This window comes from Podarcis vaucheri (assembly GCF_965113315.1).
Source record: "Podarcis vaucheri genome assembly, chromosome: 11".
NCBI lineage: Eukaryota > Metazoa > Chordata > Lepidosauria > Squamata > Lacertidae > Podarcis > Podarcis vaucheri.
The window spans coordinates 33485030-33503871 of record NC_138749.1 but is presented as its reverse complement, the minus strand read 5'-3'; the positions used below and the strand labels follow the sequence as shown (position 1 = coordinate 33503871).

General features: G+C 45.0%; 1 protein-coding gene across 1 annotated transcript in view; it reads left to right on the top strand.

The window, feature by feature from the left end:
• Nucleotides 1–18842, top strand: part of EDIL3 (EGF like repeats and discoidin domains 3) — a 241786-nt gene that overhangs the window by 95750 nt on the left and 127194 nt on the right. The window contains exon 3 of the mRNA XM_082191968.1: nucleotides 17505–17534. Coding sequence (XP_082048094.1) covers nucleotides 17505–17534 — 30 coding nt within the window. The remainder of the gene's footprint in view (nucleotides 1–17504; nucleotides 17535–18842) is intronic.

Genomic DNA, 18842 nt, shown 5'->3' with positions numbered 1-18842 from the left:
TATTTGGCAACGAGCAGACTTGTCTTATTTTTACATATTGTTTTGTCATTTTGTACTAGCTAAATTCATATTTATTTATTTACTTGTTTCAAGCATTTCTACAGGACATAGGCAGCTGACCCTTACCAAATCAGACTAGTGCAGTATTGCAGTAGTTATTCAGTATTGCAATAGTTATTCAGTTATTATCTCCAACCTGGAGAAAGTTATTTTAAAAAAATATCCCTGCAACAGGAATTCCTGGAAGGCCCTTAGCCAATGGAAGTATGCCTATGTGAATTCTCCAAACATGCCTGCCCATGAACAGAGAATGTGCAGATCCCACAGCACACAGATTGGGCTTTGCTTGCTTTGCTAAAAGTGGCCACCAGAGGTTTATGAATTAGCTTTCAGTCATGATGTGACAGAAGTAAGAAAAATGCTTTGGCTTATGTTTTGGAGATTTGGCAGAAGACTTGCATATTATGAACTATATTTTATTTGCTCTTCATGCAAAAATAAGGGCTTCTATTAGCTCATGCTGCAGCTATGTGGAAAGGAAACAGCCAGATAACCATGTCAGGCATCAGGAGCTGCCATTATGCCTTTCATTGGTTCCAAGGAAAAAGCTTCAAGCAACCATTTTAAGAGCAGTGAACCTAGGCTCCCTTGTGCCCTTGGCAAGGAGATGTATTGGCGCCTCTGAAGCCACTCTGCTTCAGGGTGTTCACGCTTCTCATAGCATCGCTGGGTGACTGGGCAGGGGCCCCCACAGGGTTGCTGTGATGGTCTATGCCAGGGACCAGATTCCTCAGATGAGGCAACCAGAGGAGCCCGTACACCTTGCCTGGCCACCCAGAGCAGCAGAGGAGCAGACGTGTTCCTAGCCACTCTGAACCAGAGTGGAGCAGCGTGATTATTGTCCCACCCCCTGGGCCTGCACCCTTGGCAGGGTCCAGTCTAACCCCTAGGTATGCCACTGCTCTGTCAGAACTATCAGCCAAAAGCTTTATATGTAAGAATCCAAAAATTACTTATTAGACTGTTAGCATTATTACTGTTACCATCTATGCATGCACACAAAGATGCAGCTAGTTTCGAAATCTGAGACTGTTTGTATTTTGTTACAGAGAATTTTCCAAAGTTAAAAAGCAAGGGAGAGGGCCCTAGGGTGTCCAAGCCATCCTGAATTTAATCACTGAAGCAAAGCCAAATAGGTTTTCCCATACACAACACTATTAATTAAGAAGTGCCTGAGTGGTATATTCCTCATACATACTTTATATATAGGTGCACCTGCATATAAAGGGAATATTCTGGTGAAGATTGGACAGCCCAACCTTTCACTGCATCAGTGAGGCAAAACAAGTAGGGAATTACAAAAACACAAACATAGGAAGTTGATGGTGGCATATATGTAATCACTCTCAGTCAATAGCAAATTATCTGAATTATGTCTGCTACTCTAGGTAACCTTGAAGACTTCGTGTAATTGGGTTGTACGCTGTATACACACAATGAAAGTGATTGAAGTAGGAAATCAAGAGCTTGACTTTGCTTGTTTGCTTTCCTTAAACCTCTGCAGAGCAAAAAGACGAGACTCAATCCATCCCACCTACCCGAGTGATACAGATTTTCCTCCTGGAAAAAAATCTTATTCAATGGTTGAACAAATTTAAAATCAAATCTTGTTGCAGGAGGGAAATGTCCCTGTCTGCCAACAGTACCTCAATGTGATGCTTCTTGGCTATGGTCCTTGCAGTTGCCATTCCTTTTACTTTTTATATAAGGGCCAAAGTACTCTCTTGCCCTACTTGCAACAGTGCTTGTCCCCTTTGTGACACATCATGGAAAGGGTTTGTGATGAAATGCAAAACTGCCAATTCTGCTTCTGGCAAATGAGTTGGATGACCCACTTCCCATCAAAAGAAATCTTCTCAGACTGAGGAGAAAAAGAAATCACCTCAAGCATATGCATTAGCTGTCAGACTCTATGTAAAAGTGCTCTCTGTCTCCCCTATGTATTACAGAAATGTTTGCTCAAAGATCTATCATGTTTCTGTCTGGGATGCTTTTCTTTACAGTGACCCATTTAACTTGGCTGCTAGCTTCACTAGAAAATGAGGTGACAACTTTATGACCTTTTAGAATTTGGAAACTTGCTCAGTAGTGGACAGTGGGGTGGAACTACTCACTACATTTCTGGTTGGTCAAGTAGCTGTTGCTTACTGGGAGGTGGAGGAGAAGGGATAAGGTGGTGGTGAAGTTGGTACAGTACAAACGAAATGGTGAAAGTACAGCATTGACTTTGTTGCAGCAAATATTGCATATGATGACCTTCACACATGAATTGCACCTCCATGAATTTTATACAGTGGTACTTCAGGTTAAGTACTTAATTTGTTCCGGAGGTCTGTACTTAACCTGAAACTGTTCTTAACTGAAGCACCACTTTAGCTAATGGCGCCTCCTTGCTGCTGCTGCACCACTGGAGCCCAATTTCTGTTCTCATCCTGAAGCAAAGTTCTTAACCTGAAGCAATATTTCTGGGTTAGCGGAGTCTGTAACCTGAAGCGTATGTAACTGAAGCGTATGTAACCTGAGGTACCACTGTATTTGGATAGGAGCTGTATATTTGGGTATTAATCTGCCCTGAGTTATATAATTATGAAACATTAAATTATGTAAGAATTACACTCTTTCCCTGTTCCGGGCTGGACAAGTGTATGAATTGTTGGGCATTGCACCTATATTGGTGGTGGTATATCTCTTATTGGTGCGTAGGACCATTCGGTAAAATAGCAGAGGAATAAACATAAGCCTCAACGCCTAGGGCTTGCCGATCGAAAGGTCGGCGGTTCGAATCCCCGCGGCGGGGTGCGCTCCCATCGTTCGGTCCCAGCGCCTGCCCACCTAGCAGTTCGAAAGCACCCCCGGGTGCAAGTAGATAAATAGGTACCGCTTACCAGCGGGAAGGTAAACGGCGTTCCGTGTGCGGCTCTGGCTCGCCAGAGCAGCGATGTCACGCTGGCCACGTGACCCGGAAGTGTCCCCGGACAGCGCTGGCCCCCGGCCAATAAATGTGAGATGGGCGCACAAACCCCACAGTCTGTCAAGACTGGCCCGTTCGGGCAGGGGTACCTTTACCTTTACCTTTAAACATTTCATATTTCAACAGCTGTCACAACTGAAGCGCAAAATAATCAAAACCTGTAAAATCTGTTATGGTGGGAGTAGGGTCATCAGTCTAAAATGCAGCGGCTAGATTCCTTCCTTGGGTTCCATGCACGGGAGGAGGAAGAGGAGTGCGGGGGGAGCGCACTCCCCCCGGCAGCGCGATCCCGGTGGGGTGCCATTGCAGCTGCCCCCCCCATGCTGGGCGTCACACACACACACCGGCATCATGCCACACCCCCAGGACATGCGCTAGCCCCGCCCCCGCCTGCTCTCCACCCCACCAGTGCTGAAGCATGAAGCTCTGCCACTGGTTCCATGTAGAGCTTGTACTGCCCCTGTTTTAAAACAGCTGCACTGGTTGCAAAAGTGACTCGCTGCGGGACGACGACGACTGAGGAGGAGGTGGAGCTGGCCCCGCAGCATTAAGCTGCCAAACACGCCCCCCGGAGACACCTGGCTGGCTGCCTCCGGTGGGCGTGGGCGCCAGCCAGGTGAGGAGGCGTGGGGGCTGAGGCCCCCGGCCAGGAGGCGGAGCTCAGGCTCCCACCCACAACCACTCCCCTCTCTTCCAGGGAGGAGAGTCTTTGCTAAAGTGTAGCCAATTCACGATGCTCAAACTGGTGTTTAAAGACCTAAATGACTTAGGTACTAAATATTTGAAGGGCCATCTCCATCTCAGCTGATCCTCTTGAGGGGGCTCCCTCAAATGGCTGAGGGAGGTTTATTTGTGGATAAATTGTGGAACTCCCCAAAGAGGGGGGGGGCGTCACCTTCATTGTATTGCTTTTGTTGCATGCTGATGAAATGTCTCTTTACCTTGGCCTTTGAAATTTGACATATTTAGTTTTGTGGAACCCATCTCTTGCTGCATTTGTAGTGTTGTGTTCTGGTTGGAATGACTACACACACAAATATAATTGCAAATGTTTTATTTGTTTTTATAAAGGTACATGATACTGTTGTAACCTGAGACTTATAGGGAAAGGTGGCTTAGACATCTTAGAAATGAAACAAAATAAGGGGAAAGCAAGAAATAAAACTGAGTGACTACCAGTAAATTTGCAAAAACATTTAGTCACTAATAGGTACTCATACTGAGTATTGCATACGCTTGGTGTACTTACATAAAAAGTGAACAAAACAGTTCAAAATATAAAGGGAAAAAAGCAAAGCTAGTAGAGCTGAATTTCAAGTAGTTCTTATTTTTAAAAGCAACTCTAATAAAACACCTTATAAAATCAATAGGTCTGACTCCTTCACTAATGAAAATTGAAAGTTGGAGAGAAGTGCTGGAATGCTGACTGACAGTTTTGTTCAAAGCATTTTTGTGCAAAGGTTAAGTCACAGGGGGCTTATAAACTTTTGATTTCTAGCGGCTTCTTTCATTAAGATAAAGGAAGGCTAATGAAAATTGTCTTCACTCAACCTACTCATGAGTAATTTGCCGGGTAATTTACAAAGCTCCATTTTAGAGCCATACATAAATTAATGATTTTTTTTCTAATTCCTAAAGCATATTTTAGGAACCAATTTCTTTTTAATAGCTTTACTAAGTGCTTGTCAGTCATTGCTAAGAATGCACTCATCACCTTTCAGGGTCAGCCTCTTAATTACTCACGATTTTTCTTTGGGCATCCAGAATATATTTTGCAGTCCATTAATGGAGAAAGCATTTTTTTCCTTACTTAGGATTTCCACATTTCTACTCTTCACTGGGTAATTTAATAGAACTATGATGAATTAGCTATGAAGAGCTTAATCTAAACTTCCTTTGCTGGATACAGTTTATGAATCATCTCATTATAACCTTCCACTTTTAGGCTCTTTTTAAATGTACGGTATTCTTTCTGGTGTGATCACAACTGTTTGGGCTCACACTGGTCCCAATATGTGCAAACACTTCCAGCCATAATTTTTTTTTGCTTCTGGTATGTTTGCACAGTTCCTTCTAAGGCAACCTTCCATATATATTGTTCATCAGTCTCATTGTCTATTTAACCCAGTGTTGTCTACACAGAAGGCAGGGATAATAATAATAATAATAATAATAATAATAATAATAATTTTATTTATACCCCACCCATCTGGCTGGGTTTCCCCAGCCACTCTGGGTGGCTTCCAACAAGGGACTATCAGATGCTCAGACAGATGGCTTTCCCATCATTTGCTACCTCATCCTTATAACGGGAGATGCCAGGATTGAACACAATACCTTCTGCATGCAAAGAATTTGCACTACACCTGACTTACAATCCGTCCCTAGAGGGTTTACACATTTCTTGGCTGAGTGCAGTGGATTCAGTAACTGCATACTGTGGTACCCACGGCAGCAGCAGGAGGCCCCATTAACGAAAGCGCGCCTCAGGTTAAGAGCAGTTTCGGGTTAAAAATGGACCTCCAGAATGAATTAAGTTTGTAACCCGAGCTACCACTGTATAGGCTTGTAGCCTGACATAGGAAAAATGACCCCAGGGAAGATACAGTACATGTAAAGGCTGTAATGTATTCACTTATTATTTGATTGTTTACTTGCTTGATTAAATTTCTACTGTACTTTTCACAAGAAGCTTATAATACAACAATACAATAATACTACAATACAATGTAAACAATTCTAGCCAAATGTAGTAAAATAGCAACAAGTTACCAAAAAAGAGACACATACAAAAAAACCCAACCCAACAACAACAATTAAGGATAATAATAATAATAATAATAATAAATTTTATTTATATCCCGCCCTCCCCAGCCAAAGCCGGGCTCAGGGCGGCTAACAACAATCAAATAATCAGTCAAATAATCACACAATCTAAAATATTTCATAATAAAATTAATTAAATCAAATTGATGGCAACCAATTATGCAGAATTATGTGCAGGTTGCCAGAGGAGGGAGTCAGGCTGCGCCCTGACCAAAGGCCTGGCGGAACAACTCTGTCTTGCAGGCCCTGCGGAAAGATGTCAGGTCCCGCAGGGCCCTAGTCTCTTTTGACAGAGCATTCCACCAGTTTGGAGCTGCAGCCGAGAAGGCCCTGGCTCTAGTTGAGGCCAGCCTAACCTCTCTGAGGCCTGGGACCTTGAGGATGTTATTATTTGCAGACCGTAGGTTTCTCTGTGGGGCATACCAGGAGAGGCGGTCCCGTAGGTACGAGGGTCCTAGGCCGTATAGGGCTTTAAAGGTTAAAACCAGCACCTTAAACCTGATCCTGTACTCCACCCGGAGCCAGTGCAGCTGGTATAATACTGGATGAATGTGCTCTCGCAGCGAAGACCCCATAAGGAGTCTCGCCGCGGCATTCTGCACCCGCTGGAGTTTCTGGGTCAGTCTCAAGGGCAGCCCCACGTAGAGCGAGTTACAATAATCCAGTCTGGAGGTGACCGTCGCATGGATCACAGTGGCTAGGTCAGGACGAGAGAGATAAGGGGCCAACTGCTTAGCTTGGCGGAGATGAAAAAATGCCGCCTTTGTTATAGCTGTAATCTGCGACTCCATAGAGAGGGAGGTATCGAAGATTACACCCAAACTCTTAACGGACGGTGCTGGCACTAATTGCACCCCTGCAAGAGATGGGAGTTGCCCCCCTGATCCCATATCTTCCCGCCCCAGCCAGAGGACCTCTGTCTTCGAAGGATTTAACTTCAACCGGCTCCCACGTAACCATCCAGCCACAGCTTCCAGACATCTGGTCAGTGTGTCTGGGGCCGAGTCAGGATGGCCATCCATCAACAGATAGAGTTGGGTGTCATCAGCATACTGATGGCAACCCAGCCCAAAACTCCGGACAAGCTGGGCGAGGGGGCGCATAAAGATGTTAAAAAGCATCGGGGAGAGAATTGCACCCTGAGGCACTCCACACACCAAGGAGTGGCGTGATGACAATTCCCCCCCAAGCGCCACCCTCTGTCCCCGACCAGAGAGAAACGAGCGCAGCCATTGAAGGACTGTGCCCTGGATCCCCACGTCGGCAAGGCGGTGGTCCAGGAGTTCGTGATCGACCATGTCAAAGGCTGCTGACAGATCTAGAAGAATCAGCAGCCCTGACCCGCCTCGATCCAGCTGCCTGCGGAGATCATCTGTTAGGGCGACCAGAGCCGTCTCGGTCCCATGACCAGCGCGGAAGCCGGACTGGAATGGGTCCAGAGCAGATGTTTCATCCAGAAACCTACCAAGCTGTTCAGCAACCGCTCTCTCAATCACCTTACCCAGGAATGGAAGATTCGAGACCGGGCGGTAATTGGATAGATCTGAGGGATCTAATGATGTTTTCTTTAAGAGCGGACGCACCACCGCCTCCTTCAGTTCCCCTGGGAATATCCCGGTGCCAAGGGACAAATTGATGATATCCCCCAGGGGGCCCCGCACCTCGTCTGGACACGCTCTAATCAGCCATGACGGGCACGGGTCAAGAGGACAGGTGGTGGGCTTTCCAGCTTGGAGGAATCTGTCCACATCAGCTGGAGATATCCGGTCAAAGTGGTCCAATACTGGACCCGAGGACAGTCGAGGGGCCTCCAGTTCCTTTATTGTATCCAAATTGGCAGAGAGGTCATGGCGGAGCAACAGGACCTTCTCCGCAAAAAAGCTCGCAAATGCCTCACAGCTGTGTGTCAGATTGTTATTTAAATTTGGCTGTCCTTCAAGGGACGTTAAAGACCGAATTATACTAAATAATTGCGCCGGGCGAGAGCTAGCGGATGCAATGGAGGCCGAGAAGTAAGACTTCTTAGCAGCCTTCACTGCCATCTCATAGGTTTTCATAAAAACCCTATAAGATGTTCTTGAGGCTCCGTCACGGGCACCCCGCCATACTTGCTCTAGCCGTCTGAGGTCCCGCTTCATTTTCCGAAGCTCCTCGGTAAACCAGGGAGCCCGGTTTCTGCGGGGTCGCAGAGGGCGCTTAGGTGCGATCTCATCGATGGCTGCCAGGAGCTGGGTATTCCAGCCCTCAACAAGCTCAGTCAATGAGTCGCCAGGGGGAGCAAGGTCCCGCAAGGCTTGACGGAATCTATCCGGGTCCATCAGCCTCCACGGGCGAGCCCAAATCGGCTCGCCACCTAAGCAGGGTGGGGGTGGAAAGTCAATCCTGGCTTTCAGAGCGTAGTGATCAGACCATGGCACCTTCATCGAAGGAGACATGATCACATCTATACCGGCGCCAAAGATCAAATCCAGCGTGTGGCCTGCTTGATGTGTGGGGCCCGAAACAAACTGGGAGAGCCCTAGTGTCGCCATGGAAGACACCAGGTCCAGAGCCTGTGAGGGGGGAGTGGCATCAGCGTGGAAGTTGAAGTCTCCCAATACCAATAGGTTAGGGAACTCCAAGGCCCAGCCGGCCACCGCCTCCAGCAGGCCTGACAGGGTGGCTGCTGGTGCTCTAGGTGGCCGGTACACCAGCCAGACAGCCAAGCTCTCCTCGGAGCCCCACACTAGGCCAACACATTCAATGCTGGGGATCGATGGCGATGGTAGAGCCCTGAAAGAACAATCTTCCCGGATTAATACTGCCACCCCTCCCCCCCGGCCCACAGTCCGTGACTGGTGGAGGACGGAGAAACCCGGGGGCGCCATCTCTCGTAAGGTAACAGTTACCCCTTCGCGCACCCAGGTCTCCGTCACACAAGCCAGGTCAACTCCCTGCGAGATAAAGAAATCTCGCAGGGTAGCAGTTTTGTTGCCTATAGACCTGGCATTGCACAACACCAGTGAAGGAGGTGAGTAATCCTTGCTCACCCTACCCTCGTCTCTCGGGATGGGGCACAGATTGGAAGGGGTACGAGCATATCCATATCTCAATCCCCTTCGCCTATAACATCTGCCCCCACCGCCATACCTCCCTCGCCCCTCCACGGTCGCAATCCCAAGCCTCATGCTAACCTCCATTTACAAATAGAAAACAAAACAACCAAAACAATTATGCCCAAACAAAACCAATCCCCGCCCCACTCAGTGTCCAACCCCAAAAACAAAACAAAATGGAACAACAAAAATACATAAATAAAAACCACCATTCACGGTGGTACAACAAAGTAAACAATAAAAGCACCTTTAAAACACCTTAAAATATATATAAACATCTTTAACATTTGCAGCAGATAATGAAATAATATAATATTATAAAAAACAACAACCCCCATTTAAGGTGCTGCAAATTAAAAGCAATTAAAACATTTAAAACTATTTTGTCCATTGCTGCCGGTAGCTGCTCTGTCCTCTAAACTGTGATGGTAGTGCAGGCCCCGCCCCCTAGGCCGGATGGAGTTGGCAGGAGAGGGAGCGGTCTTCCCAGCACTCACGAAGCAGCAACAGCAGTCGTGTCCCGGAGGCCTCTCCCAGACCTCTTATGCTGTGGCGATGAATGCAGGCCCCGCCCCCTAGGCCAGATGGAGTTGGCAGAAAGGGAGCGGTCCTCCCAGCACTCACGCAAGCAGCAGCACCAGCAGTCGTGTCCCGGAGGCCTCTCCCAGACCTCTTATGCTGTGGCGATGAATGCAGGCCCCGTCCCCTAGGCCAGATGGAATTGGCAGAAAGGGAGCGGTCCTCCCAGCACTCACGCAAGCAGCAGCACCAGCAGTCGTGTCCCGGAGGCCTCTCCCAGGCCTCTTATGCTGTGGCGATGAATGCAGGCCCCGCCCCCTAGACCAGATGGAGTTGGCAGAAAGGGAGCGGTCCTCCCAGCACTCACGCAAGCAGCAGCACCAGCAGTCGTGTCCCGGAGGCCTCTCCCAGGCCTCTTATGCTGTGGCGATGAATGCAGGCCCCGCCCCCTAGGCCAGATGGAGTTGGCAGAAAGGGAGCGGTCCTCCCAGCACTCACGCAAGCAGCAGCACCAGCAGTCGTGTCCCGGAGGCCTCTCCCAGGCCTCTTATGCTGTGGCGATGAATGCAGGCCCCGCCCCCTAGGCCAGATGGAGTTGGCAGAAAGGGAGCGATCCTCCCAGCACTCACGCAAGCAGCAGCACCAGCAGTGCAATCCTAGGCCCAGTTTCCTAGGAGTAAGGCCACCAAAACTCAACAGGACTTACTTTTGAGGTGACGTTTGTAGGATTGCACTGCAATAGATCTTATGTACCACTAACAGCATGTGAGAGGAGGACAAATTTTCCAGACAAACAGTAGCAGATATGGCGTCAGAGTTCCATAATTTGGGTACCACTGTATGGACAAAATATCTCTGATAGCCACCTACCTGCCCAAAGAAGGCATGGCATCCAGCACATGCCATCTGAGGAAGGTCTTGATCAACTAGTGCATTCATGTGGGAGAAGATGGTCCCCTTACACCAGGGCTTGGGTACTTTTGGCTCTCCAGTTGTTGCTGAACTACAGCTACCATGTATCCCAGTAAGTCTGGTCAATGGCTAGAGGCAATAGAAGTTGTAGTTCAGCAAATCAAAAAGGGCTAAGGCTTTTCCACAGCTGCTTTAGACATTTGTTGTTGTTTAGTCGTTTAGTCGTGTCCGACTCTTCGTGACCCCATGGACCAGAGCACGCCAGGCCCTCCTGTCTTCCACTGCCTCCCGCAGTTTGGTCAAACTCATGTTTGTAGCTTCGAGAACACTATCCAAACATCTCATCCTCTGTCGTCCCCTTCTCCTTTTGCCCTCAATCTTTCCCAACATCAGGGTTTTTTCCAGGGAGTCTTCTCTTCTCATGAGGTGGCCAAAGTACTGGAGCCTGAGCTTCATGATCTGTCCTTCCAGTGAGCACTCAGGGCTGATTTCCTTAAGAATGGATAGGTTTGATCTTCTTGCAGTCCATGAGACTCTCAAGAGTCTCCTCCAGCACCATAATTCAAAAGCATCAATTCTTCAGCAATCAGCCTTCTTTATGGTCCAGCTCTCTCACTTCCATACATCACTACTGGGAAAACCATGGCTTTAACTATACGGACTTAATAGTATATATATCCCACTGGGCCAGCAGGAATCTGCTAACTAAAGATGCAAAATGCAGCAGTGGCTGGTGCAGTGGTACAGACCCACAAAGCCAGAGCAGAATGACAGCAAGGTTGAGGCTGCATGGGCAAACCAGTGGGGAGCACTGAATTGTCCACACAGCTCTGACCTCATTCCTACCTCACCTCATTACTATCCAGGTAAGCTGTAGCAATGACTGTGTCAGGCTGATGGCTCTACGACTCTGCCTCACCACACAGGCTGCTACTGACATTATGTGTGTTTGTTGTTCTTTCGTGACATCCTTGTAGACATTTCATAACCTTTTATTGAATGGTGGTATAAAAATACGTAAAAAGGAAAGGTCAGAACGAGTTGTTACTTCAGGAAATGCCACCTTAGTCAAGAGATACTGACCTACCTGCATGTAGGCTTCTGGTTGGTCCCTGTGAGAACAGTGGGCTAGATGGGGCACTGGCCTGATCCAGCAGGCTCTTTCTATGTGCTTACCTTTGGCTTTCCATCAGCTCTCAGGCAAGGAGGAGGAAATGAATACACAGTTTTCCTCTTAACCACCAAGTATCTGGGGGGGGGGGGTGGATGTGATTTTAGCTTTTTAAAGGAGGTCTCTAGGCATGCAGTCCCAGCAGGTTTGTGCATGCTGTATTGGATTGTATCTGTGTACTTGTAAAACACATGTCCTTGCTGGAGAATGCATTGTTTGCAATAAGAGTTCCAATTTAAAAAATCGAAGAAAAAGAAATCTCCTTTAGTACAAAAATGGATAAATAATGTCTGGCTCATTTTGATAATGAATAATATGCCTTTTATGAAATCAATGTTCAATGACCTCTCTTCCAGAAGTAAATTTCAGGAACCATGGGAGGTGATTGTTATTGATTGGAAGAATAAACAATAGTTTACACAGTGTTCAATATCTTCTTCCCTCTATGATATGATTTCTTAAAAAAAATAATTAAAAGGCCAGAATGATTCTGTTTATATTCTACAGCAAAAGAGAAGAAGAGTACACAATGTCTTTTTTTTTTTGTTATATGAACCAAATATTGTTTTATATGCCTCCTCTCTGGTAATTAGTGGTTGCAAACACTACAAGCCTCTGGTCCTGTGAAGTCCTGCCAGTGAGGGAAACCTCCCCTCTCTCTGCACAGAGCAGAATCACACTATGGTAGTCTCGTAACCTGGTGAACTGGGTTCGCGTCTCCGCTCCTCCACATGCAGCTGCTGGGTGACTTTGGGCCAGTCACACTTCTCTGAAGTCTCTCAGTCTCACTCACCTCAGATTGTTTGTTGTGGGGGAGGAAGGGAAAGGAGAATGTTAGCCGCTTTGAGACTCCTTCGGGTAGTGATAAAGTGGGATATCAAATCCAAACTCTTCTTGGGTTTGTAGACCCAAGGGAGAGATTGCTGCCAGTGCAGCCACTCACCGTAGAGGCACAAGTCTTGGCTGCTCTGTCCAACCCTGCATGCTTCTGCTCAGCTCTCCCAAGCTCCATCTCACCAGATCTCTTGCTTCTCTGCTTCCCTGTGGCTCTTTTACACCCAGATGCCCAGAAGCTCCAGCTGGGTGCTGTTCCATTCCTGCTAGCTTCCCCATCAGTCACCATCAACAACTGGCACATTTTTGTTGGATATTGTGTATCTGAGTATTAGATGAACAGGGGAAGTTGTGGTCCATCATCCCAATGTATGTATTGACTTCCGAGCAACATTTGTGGCTCCACTCTTACTCAGGTTTTATTTCAGTCTATTTATTTCAGACGCAGTGGGTGGCGCTGTGGGTTAAACCACAGAGCCTAGGGCTTGCCGATCAGAAGGTCAGTGGTTCGAATCCCCATGACGGGGTGAACTCCCATTGCTCGGTCCCTCCTCCTGCCAACCTAGCAGTTCAAAAGCCCAAAGTGCAAGTAGATAAATAGGTACCTCTCCGGCAGGAAGGTAAATGTCATTTCCGTGCACTGCTCTGGTTCACCAGAAATGGCTTAATCATGCTGGCCACATGACCCAGAAGCTGTACGCCGGCTCCCTCAGCCAGTAAAGCGAGATGAGCGCCGCAGCCCCAGAGTCATCCACCCCATGGTCAGGAGTCCCTTTAACTTTATTATAAATTAGGTATACCAACATCCTAGACAGACGATAACACACAACCTCTTCTTTTAATATGCTAGGCTTATGCAGCTGAGTATCAACATCACATATGAAGCACAGCAACAGTCAATGATAGGTTCTAATACTTTAAAAAAAATGTTTGAAAAGGGAGGCCAGAAAAATTAACAGCAGGACACACACTGTCAAGCAGATGCAGCACACAAAATGACAAAGCTTGGTAGTCGATATTATCTTGAGCTCTGCTGACAGATCTAGTAAAATCAAACATGTGCAACCCATCTGTGTCCATTACTACTGTAATATACTAAGAATCAATCATCCCATTGATTTTTATTTCAGGCGATGGTATGAATAGATCCCAATTTGAACAGACTTTTCAGGTGAAGGTTATGGGGGGTGCATGACTATTTTCTCTCTCCTGCCTGACCATGCATTTAAATAATTTCAGGGAATATAGTTATTCATAGCTGGGGACTGGGGTGGGCTTTGAAAATATGGTGCCCTGAGCAAGGGCAAAATTTGGTTGTGCCCCCTTAATAGTTCTTATTTTCTCAACTCCTGTTTTATACAGGAGTTCTTCCTTGCTCTACCTGGAAGTTACAGGGATTAAACGTGACACATTTTCCATGGAAAGCATGTGCTATGGCTCTTCCAAAATCCACTTTGCTTCCTTTTGAGGGAAGCTCGATGTTGACTGTTGGGGAAGCGATTGAGGTTAGAACCTGAAATTTCTGTAAGGATGGCATTTGTGAATGCGTAATTCACATTCTGGTTTTTGCTTTGCCCAGGCAGGCGCATTATGTGACCCATGAGAGCAGTAAAAAAAAAAAAAACAGATTGTACAATGGTGATGGGATAAAATATGGCCAAATCTTTATTGACAGCAACAGGCAGGGCAAGGGTTGGCATGGCATTGAGTCCCAGGATCAGTTCATCATTCCACTGGGTTTGGATCAGTCCAAACCTCTACCACGGGAGTTGGCCAGTGTTGAACCTTGCCGTGGTACAAGTCAAGCAAGCAAGGTCTCACTGGGGGACCAGGGTGTAGATTCGGAACAGGCAGATACCGAACCCATGCTTTGGTTTGCCATGGTCAGTCCTCCCTTCAGGCCCCTTATGGGGGGGGGCGTACTATGATGATCATGACCAATGCCATTTCTGCCCTCATACAAAGGAAAGCCATAATTTCACAGAGGGAAACATGGAAAAACCCAACCAAGTTCCAATCAGATGGGGGGATTCCTTTCCGGCCCTGTCAACCAATGACCCAAAATCGCTCAGTGAAGGCTCCAACCCGAGGGTGGGTGGGTGGGAAGCTCTCAGAGCAAAATGGCTGTGAGATCCAGGGAAAGCAGCCTTATATATGCTTTCCCCTTACCTGTACAGCAAGGGCTCATGGGACAGCTTTTCCCCATGAACACATCACACAGAGAAGATACTGGGCAATCTATGGGCCACAGAGCTTATTGGGCACAGAATGGGGCTTGTTACATATGTTCTTCATCTGCTTATATTATGGCTGTATCTCCTTACAAAGTATTAATGGAAGAGCTCAATACTGAGAATGCCTTTAGTCAATATTGCACTTCTGTGAACCACTAATGAAAATTACTTCCCAAACCCCTATTAAAATAATGCACATCATTTTAAGCATGCTCCCAAGATAAGACAGGGCAATTTGCCACCTGCAGCTATATTGGGTTTTTGCTTTAGTCAGTTTATAATGCAAATATATATATTTTAAAAACTGCTATAGTGTGTACTATTGATTTTAAATAAAAGCTGATCCCTATTTCTCTCACACATCAGAACATTTATTTATTGTACAAATGAAAAATTCTTATGAAATTATTTAACATAATGGGGCAATAAGTTCAATGAGAACAATTTCATTAGTATTCTAAAGTTTCCTTTATGGTCTGCTAGCACTTAATAAATATATGGATGTGTTAGAGACCCTAATTGACTTCACAGCTGAATTATCTGAATTAAAAACTGCACAGGCATTATATAGAAAACACCACTGTTGTTTTTTGGTCCTTATCAGGCCACTGGTTTTTAATGTAAAAGACACAGGAGTTTGCAAGCTATTTATATATAAAAAACACCGTTAGATGAGCTATACATCTAGGAAATCTTGGAAGATCCTGACAGTCTTATGACTCTCTTTTGTGTGAATTCAATTTCTTGCAAATTCCTCTCTTTTGTGTGAATTCAATTTCTTGCAAAGTACCATTCATTTGACTTCCTACAGATATTCTGTAACAGAAGGGATGGTCACATACTCTTGTAAGGCAGAATGAAGTCTGAGAGGTGACATTCACATCTTTGCACACAGTTAGCACCACCACTTTCTAAAATAATATGCAAACTGAAACACAGTCATCCTTTGAAAGCTGAAAGTAGTGGACCTAAGTTACCATAGTTTCCTGCAAGTGAACTACTCACTCAGTGGTCTCCCTACCAGAGCTGACAAAGATAGTCTCAGATGTGGTGCTGAAGACTCACAGGGTGTTGGTCCTGGGGAATATCCATATCCATGATGAGGCTGACATGTATTTTGGACTTCAGGGTTGCCATGACAATAATTTGGGCCTGTCCCAATATGTTATTGACCTAATACGTGTGGCAGGACATACACTAGATTTAGTTTTCTCAGCTAGGAAGAAAGAGGATGAGAAAATAGGGGTCCATGAGGTTTCCAACATCAGCCAAGTTTACCAATCCCATCAGTGAGATGAAGTAGTAAACTTTAGAATAATAACAATAATGACAATTTATTATTTATATGCTACCCATCTCACTGGGTTGCCCCAGCCACTTTGGGCAACTTCAAACACACTAAAACACAGTAAGACATCGAATATTTAAAACTTCTCTATACAGGGAAGGGCAAAGAAGGGCAATGAGACCATTTTGATTTACCTTTCTGTTTCCATCATTCATTGGCTCGGGTCTAAGTTATTTTAAACACTGGTTGCCTAGTTACTATTGATTATCCTTATTGATTTTCAGAATTCTTATGCCTTCCCATAACATAAAAGTTCACCCATATGCTATCTGGACAGTGGAATTGTGTGAGGTCAGTTTGGTAGATGCTGTGTGTTACTCAGCTGCTTGTCTGAATAGCAAATCACAAACCACACTGGTGTTTTCTCTCTTTCGCTCTCAACCATTTGAAAACAGTTGGATCAAAAGTGATTGGAAGCCTGAAAGCAGGCCAGACAAAATTTCATCAGCCTTCATGGTTTATTTCTGATATTTCCAGGAAAGAATGTTTTCCTGACATGCAATTAGAAGTAACCCCAGTGACCAATACAATTGTCATGTGTAATAATATATAGAACTGTGAATTGAACTGCCTAAGAATTATATACATGTAGCAAATGCAATTCAGATTGTATAGGAAAGTTATCTGGCCTTAGCAATGTCGTGTTTGAAAACCCTTGAGAAGAACACACAAAAACCAAGCTGAAAAGAGAACAGAGGCAGACTTCCTTAATTGTAGTTGAGTTTTATGCTAGGCTGGACAGCGAACAAACGTGCATCATCAGTTCATCAAAGCATTGCCTTAGAGTGGGGGTGAGAAAACTTTTTCATCCCAAGGTCCACATTCACTCATGGGCAACCTTCTAGGGGCAAGAAGGGCCAAAGGAAAAATGGGAATAGGGCTGTTACCCTTGTACACTAAGGTACATTCCAGAAATACAGAATTCAGAGGTCTCTAATTTCCCCTAATATAATGAAATACCAACAACAAACTTAGTTGGTCTCTAAGGTGCTACTGGACATTTTATATTATTTTTATATATATTTCGACTGTGTCAGACCAACACGGCTACCTACCTGAATCTAGAAATTTTGTATGTTCTTGTCACAGATAAATATATATTTCTGCACACTTTGCCCAGGTAGATTCATTTTTGCACGCATTACTTGGCTGCAGAACTGCATTTCAAAATTCAGAGGAGTACAAATTTTGAAGGAAGGGTGAAGCATGTGGACTGAGAAGACAGGTGTGTAACCTGGACAGATGTAACCCAATAACCAGCATGTCTGCTGAGCTCTGCCACCCCACCCCACCCCACCCCACCCCACCCCACCATCTGCTACTGACTGTACCTCAAAATATACTTAAAATAGCATTGGAAATGGTTTTTCAATGAATGCATGCATTTATATAAAACTTACACATTGTGCCTTTGTTTTAATTACAAATCTAAAGGGTTAGAATATATTTTTAAATAGGGTCCTATGCATTCAGATTCTTTGAGTTTCTTCAGTGTATTTATAATTTTAATCTCTTTTCTCTCTTCTATTCACAGTGCTAGATGAAGAAGAGCCAACATCAGCAGGTGAGAAACATACATTTTAATCAATTTTACCCATTCTGGAATAAGTTATTTGCTTCAGTCATAAACCTGCTTTATTCATAAAGAAATTCAGGCTGCAATCCTAGTATATTCCCTGCTTGGGAGTCAGTCTCATGGAATGCACTTAAATTTACATCCGAGCAAGCATACATAAGATTGGTCTGAAACTGGATGAGTTCTAATGCAAACTTTAACCCTAATTGCCACACCTCAATGGTCAAGAAGGGATTTTATCTCAGCTCAGATTGACTAAGGATCTTGCCTTTTTGTATATGTGGAAGGTTGCCTCTCTGTGCAATAATTACTTGTCATCATGGGGTGTTGTCTTATTGTGATGTTTGTAGATATGGAAGAGTTATTTTCCTGATTGAATGTCATTATGGAGGGTGCTGAGAAAATCACAATCCAGGAGGAGGAATAGTAGTTTCAAACTTGGACAAAAAGGAGACAAATAACAATTTGTACATGATTTTTTGGTATAGTAACTTCTCACCGCTGCTAAAGACCTTGGGGGAGGGGGGTTGTAATAGTGTCTGAAATTCATCAGTAGGATGCAGGTGCCTTGATGCTGGTTGTGCACTGGGAAGAAAACCCACCATAATAGAATATGAATGTGTTTGCGACTTGGAGTCTATAGTGTTTATATGAGCGCTGAATAGAATCTTACAATATGAAGGAGCCAGAATCATTTTATCTGACCACATGATGCATCCGTACAGTAGACCTCTACCATAGGTTTTTCCTGGACTTGGGTTACTATAAGTTTATAGCACCAGGCATCCAAAGAATGCAATAGGTTTGATCTCTGACACTGTTAATGTGGTTTCACTGGTGAAAACAAGGCTGGCTACATAAACTATTTACAAGTTGGATGGAAGAAAAAATTGTAGCTGGATGCATACTCTTTCAAATGCTGGTCAGAGAGAGAAAAACCTAGATGCCATTGGGTATGAATCATGTTGACTTCCCAGGGAGGGGAAGCCAATTTCTGCAAACCTGCTTCCAGAAGCTTTTCTCTGGATCCAACTAATTTTCAAGATACTCTTTCAGAATGTTAATATTAATCACCAATTACTTAATAGACCATCGGCATCAGCCGAAAACAAACACAGGTGCTCATTCCATCATATTAAAAAGAAATGAATACAAATTGTCAGATCATCAATTGCAATGAAACACTGAAATATGCTTCTTTCATCTGTGCTCTTATTTTGGAAGGTGTAAACGCATTCATAAGTATAAAGCTACATAAGCAATTTCTCACATGAGTAATCCCATTATATACAATAG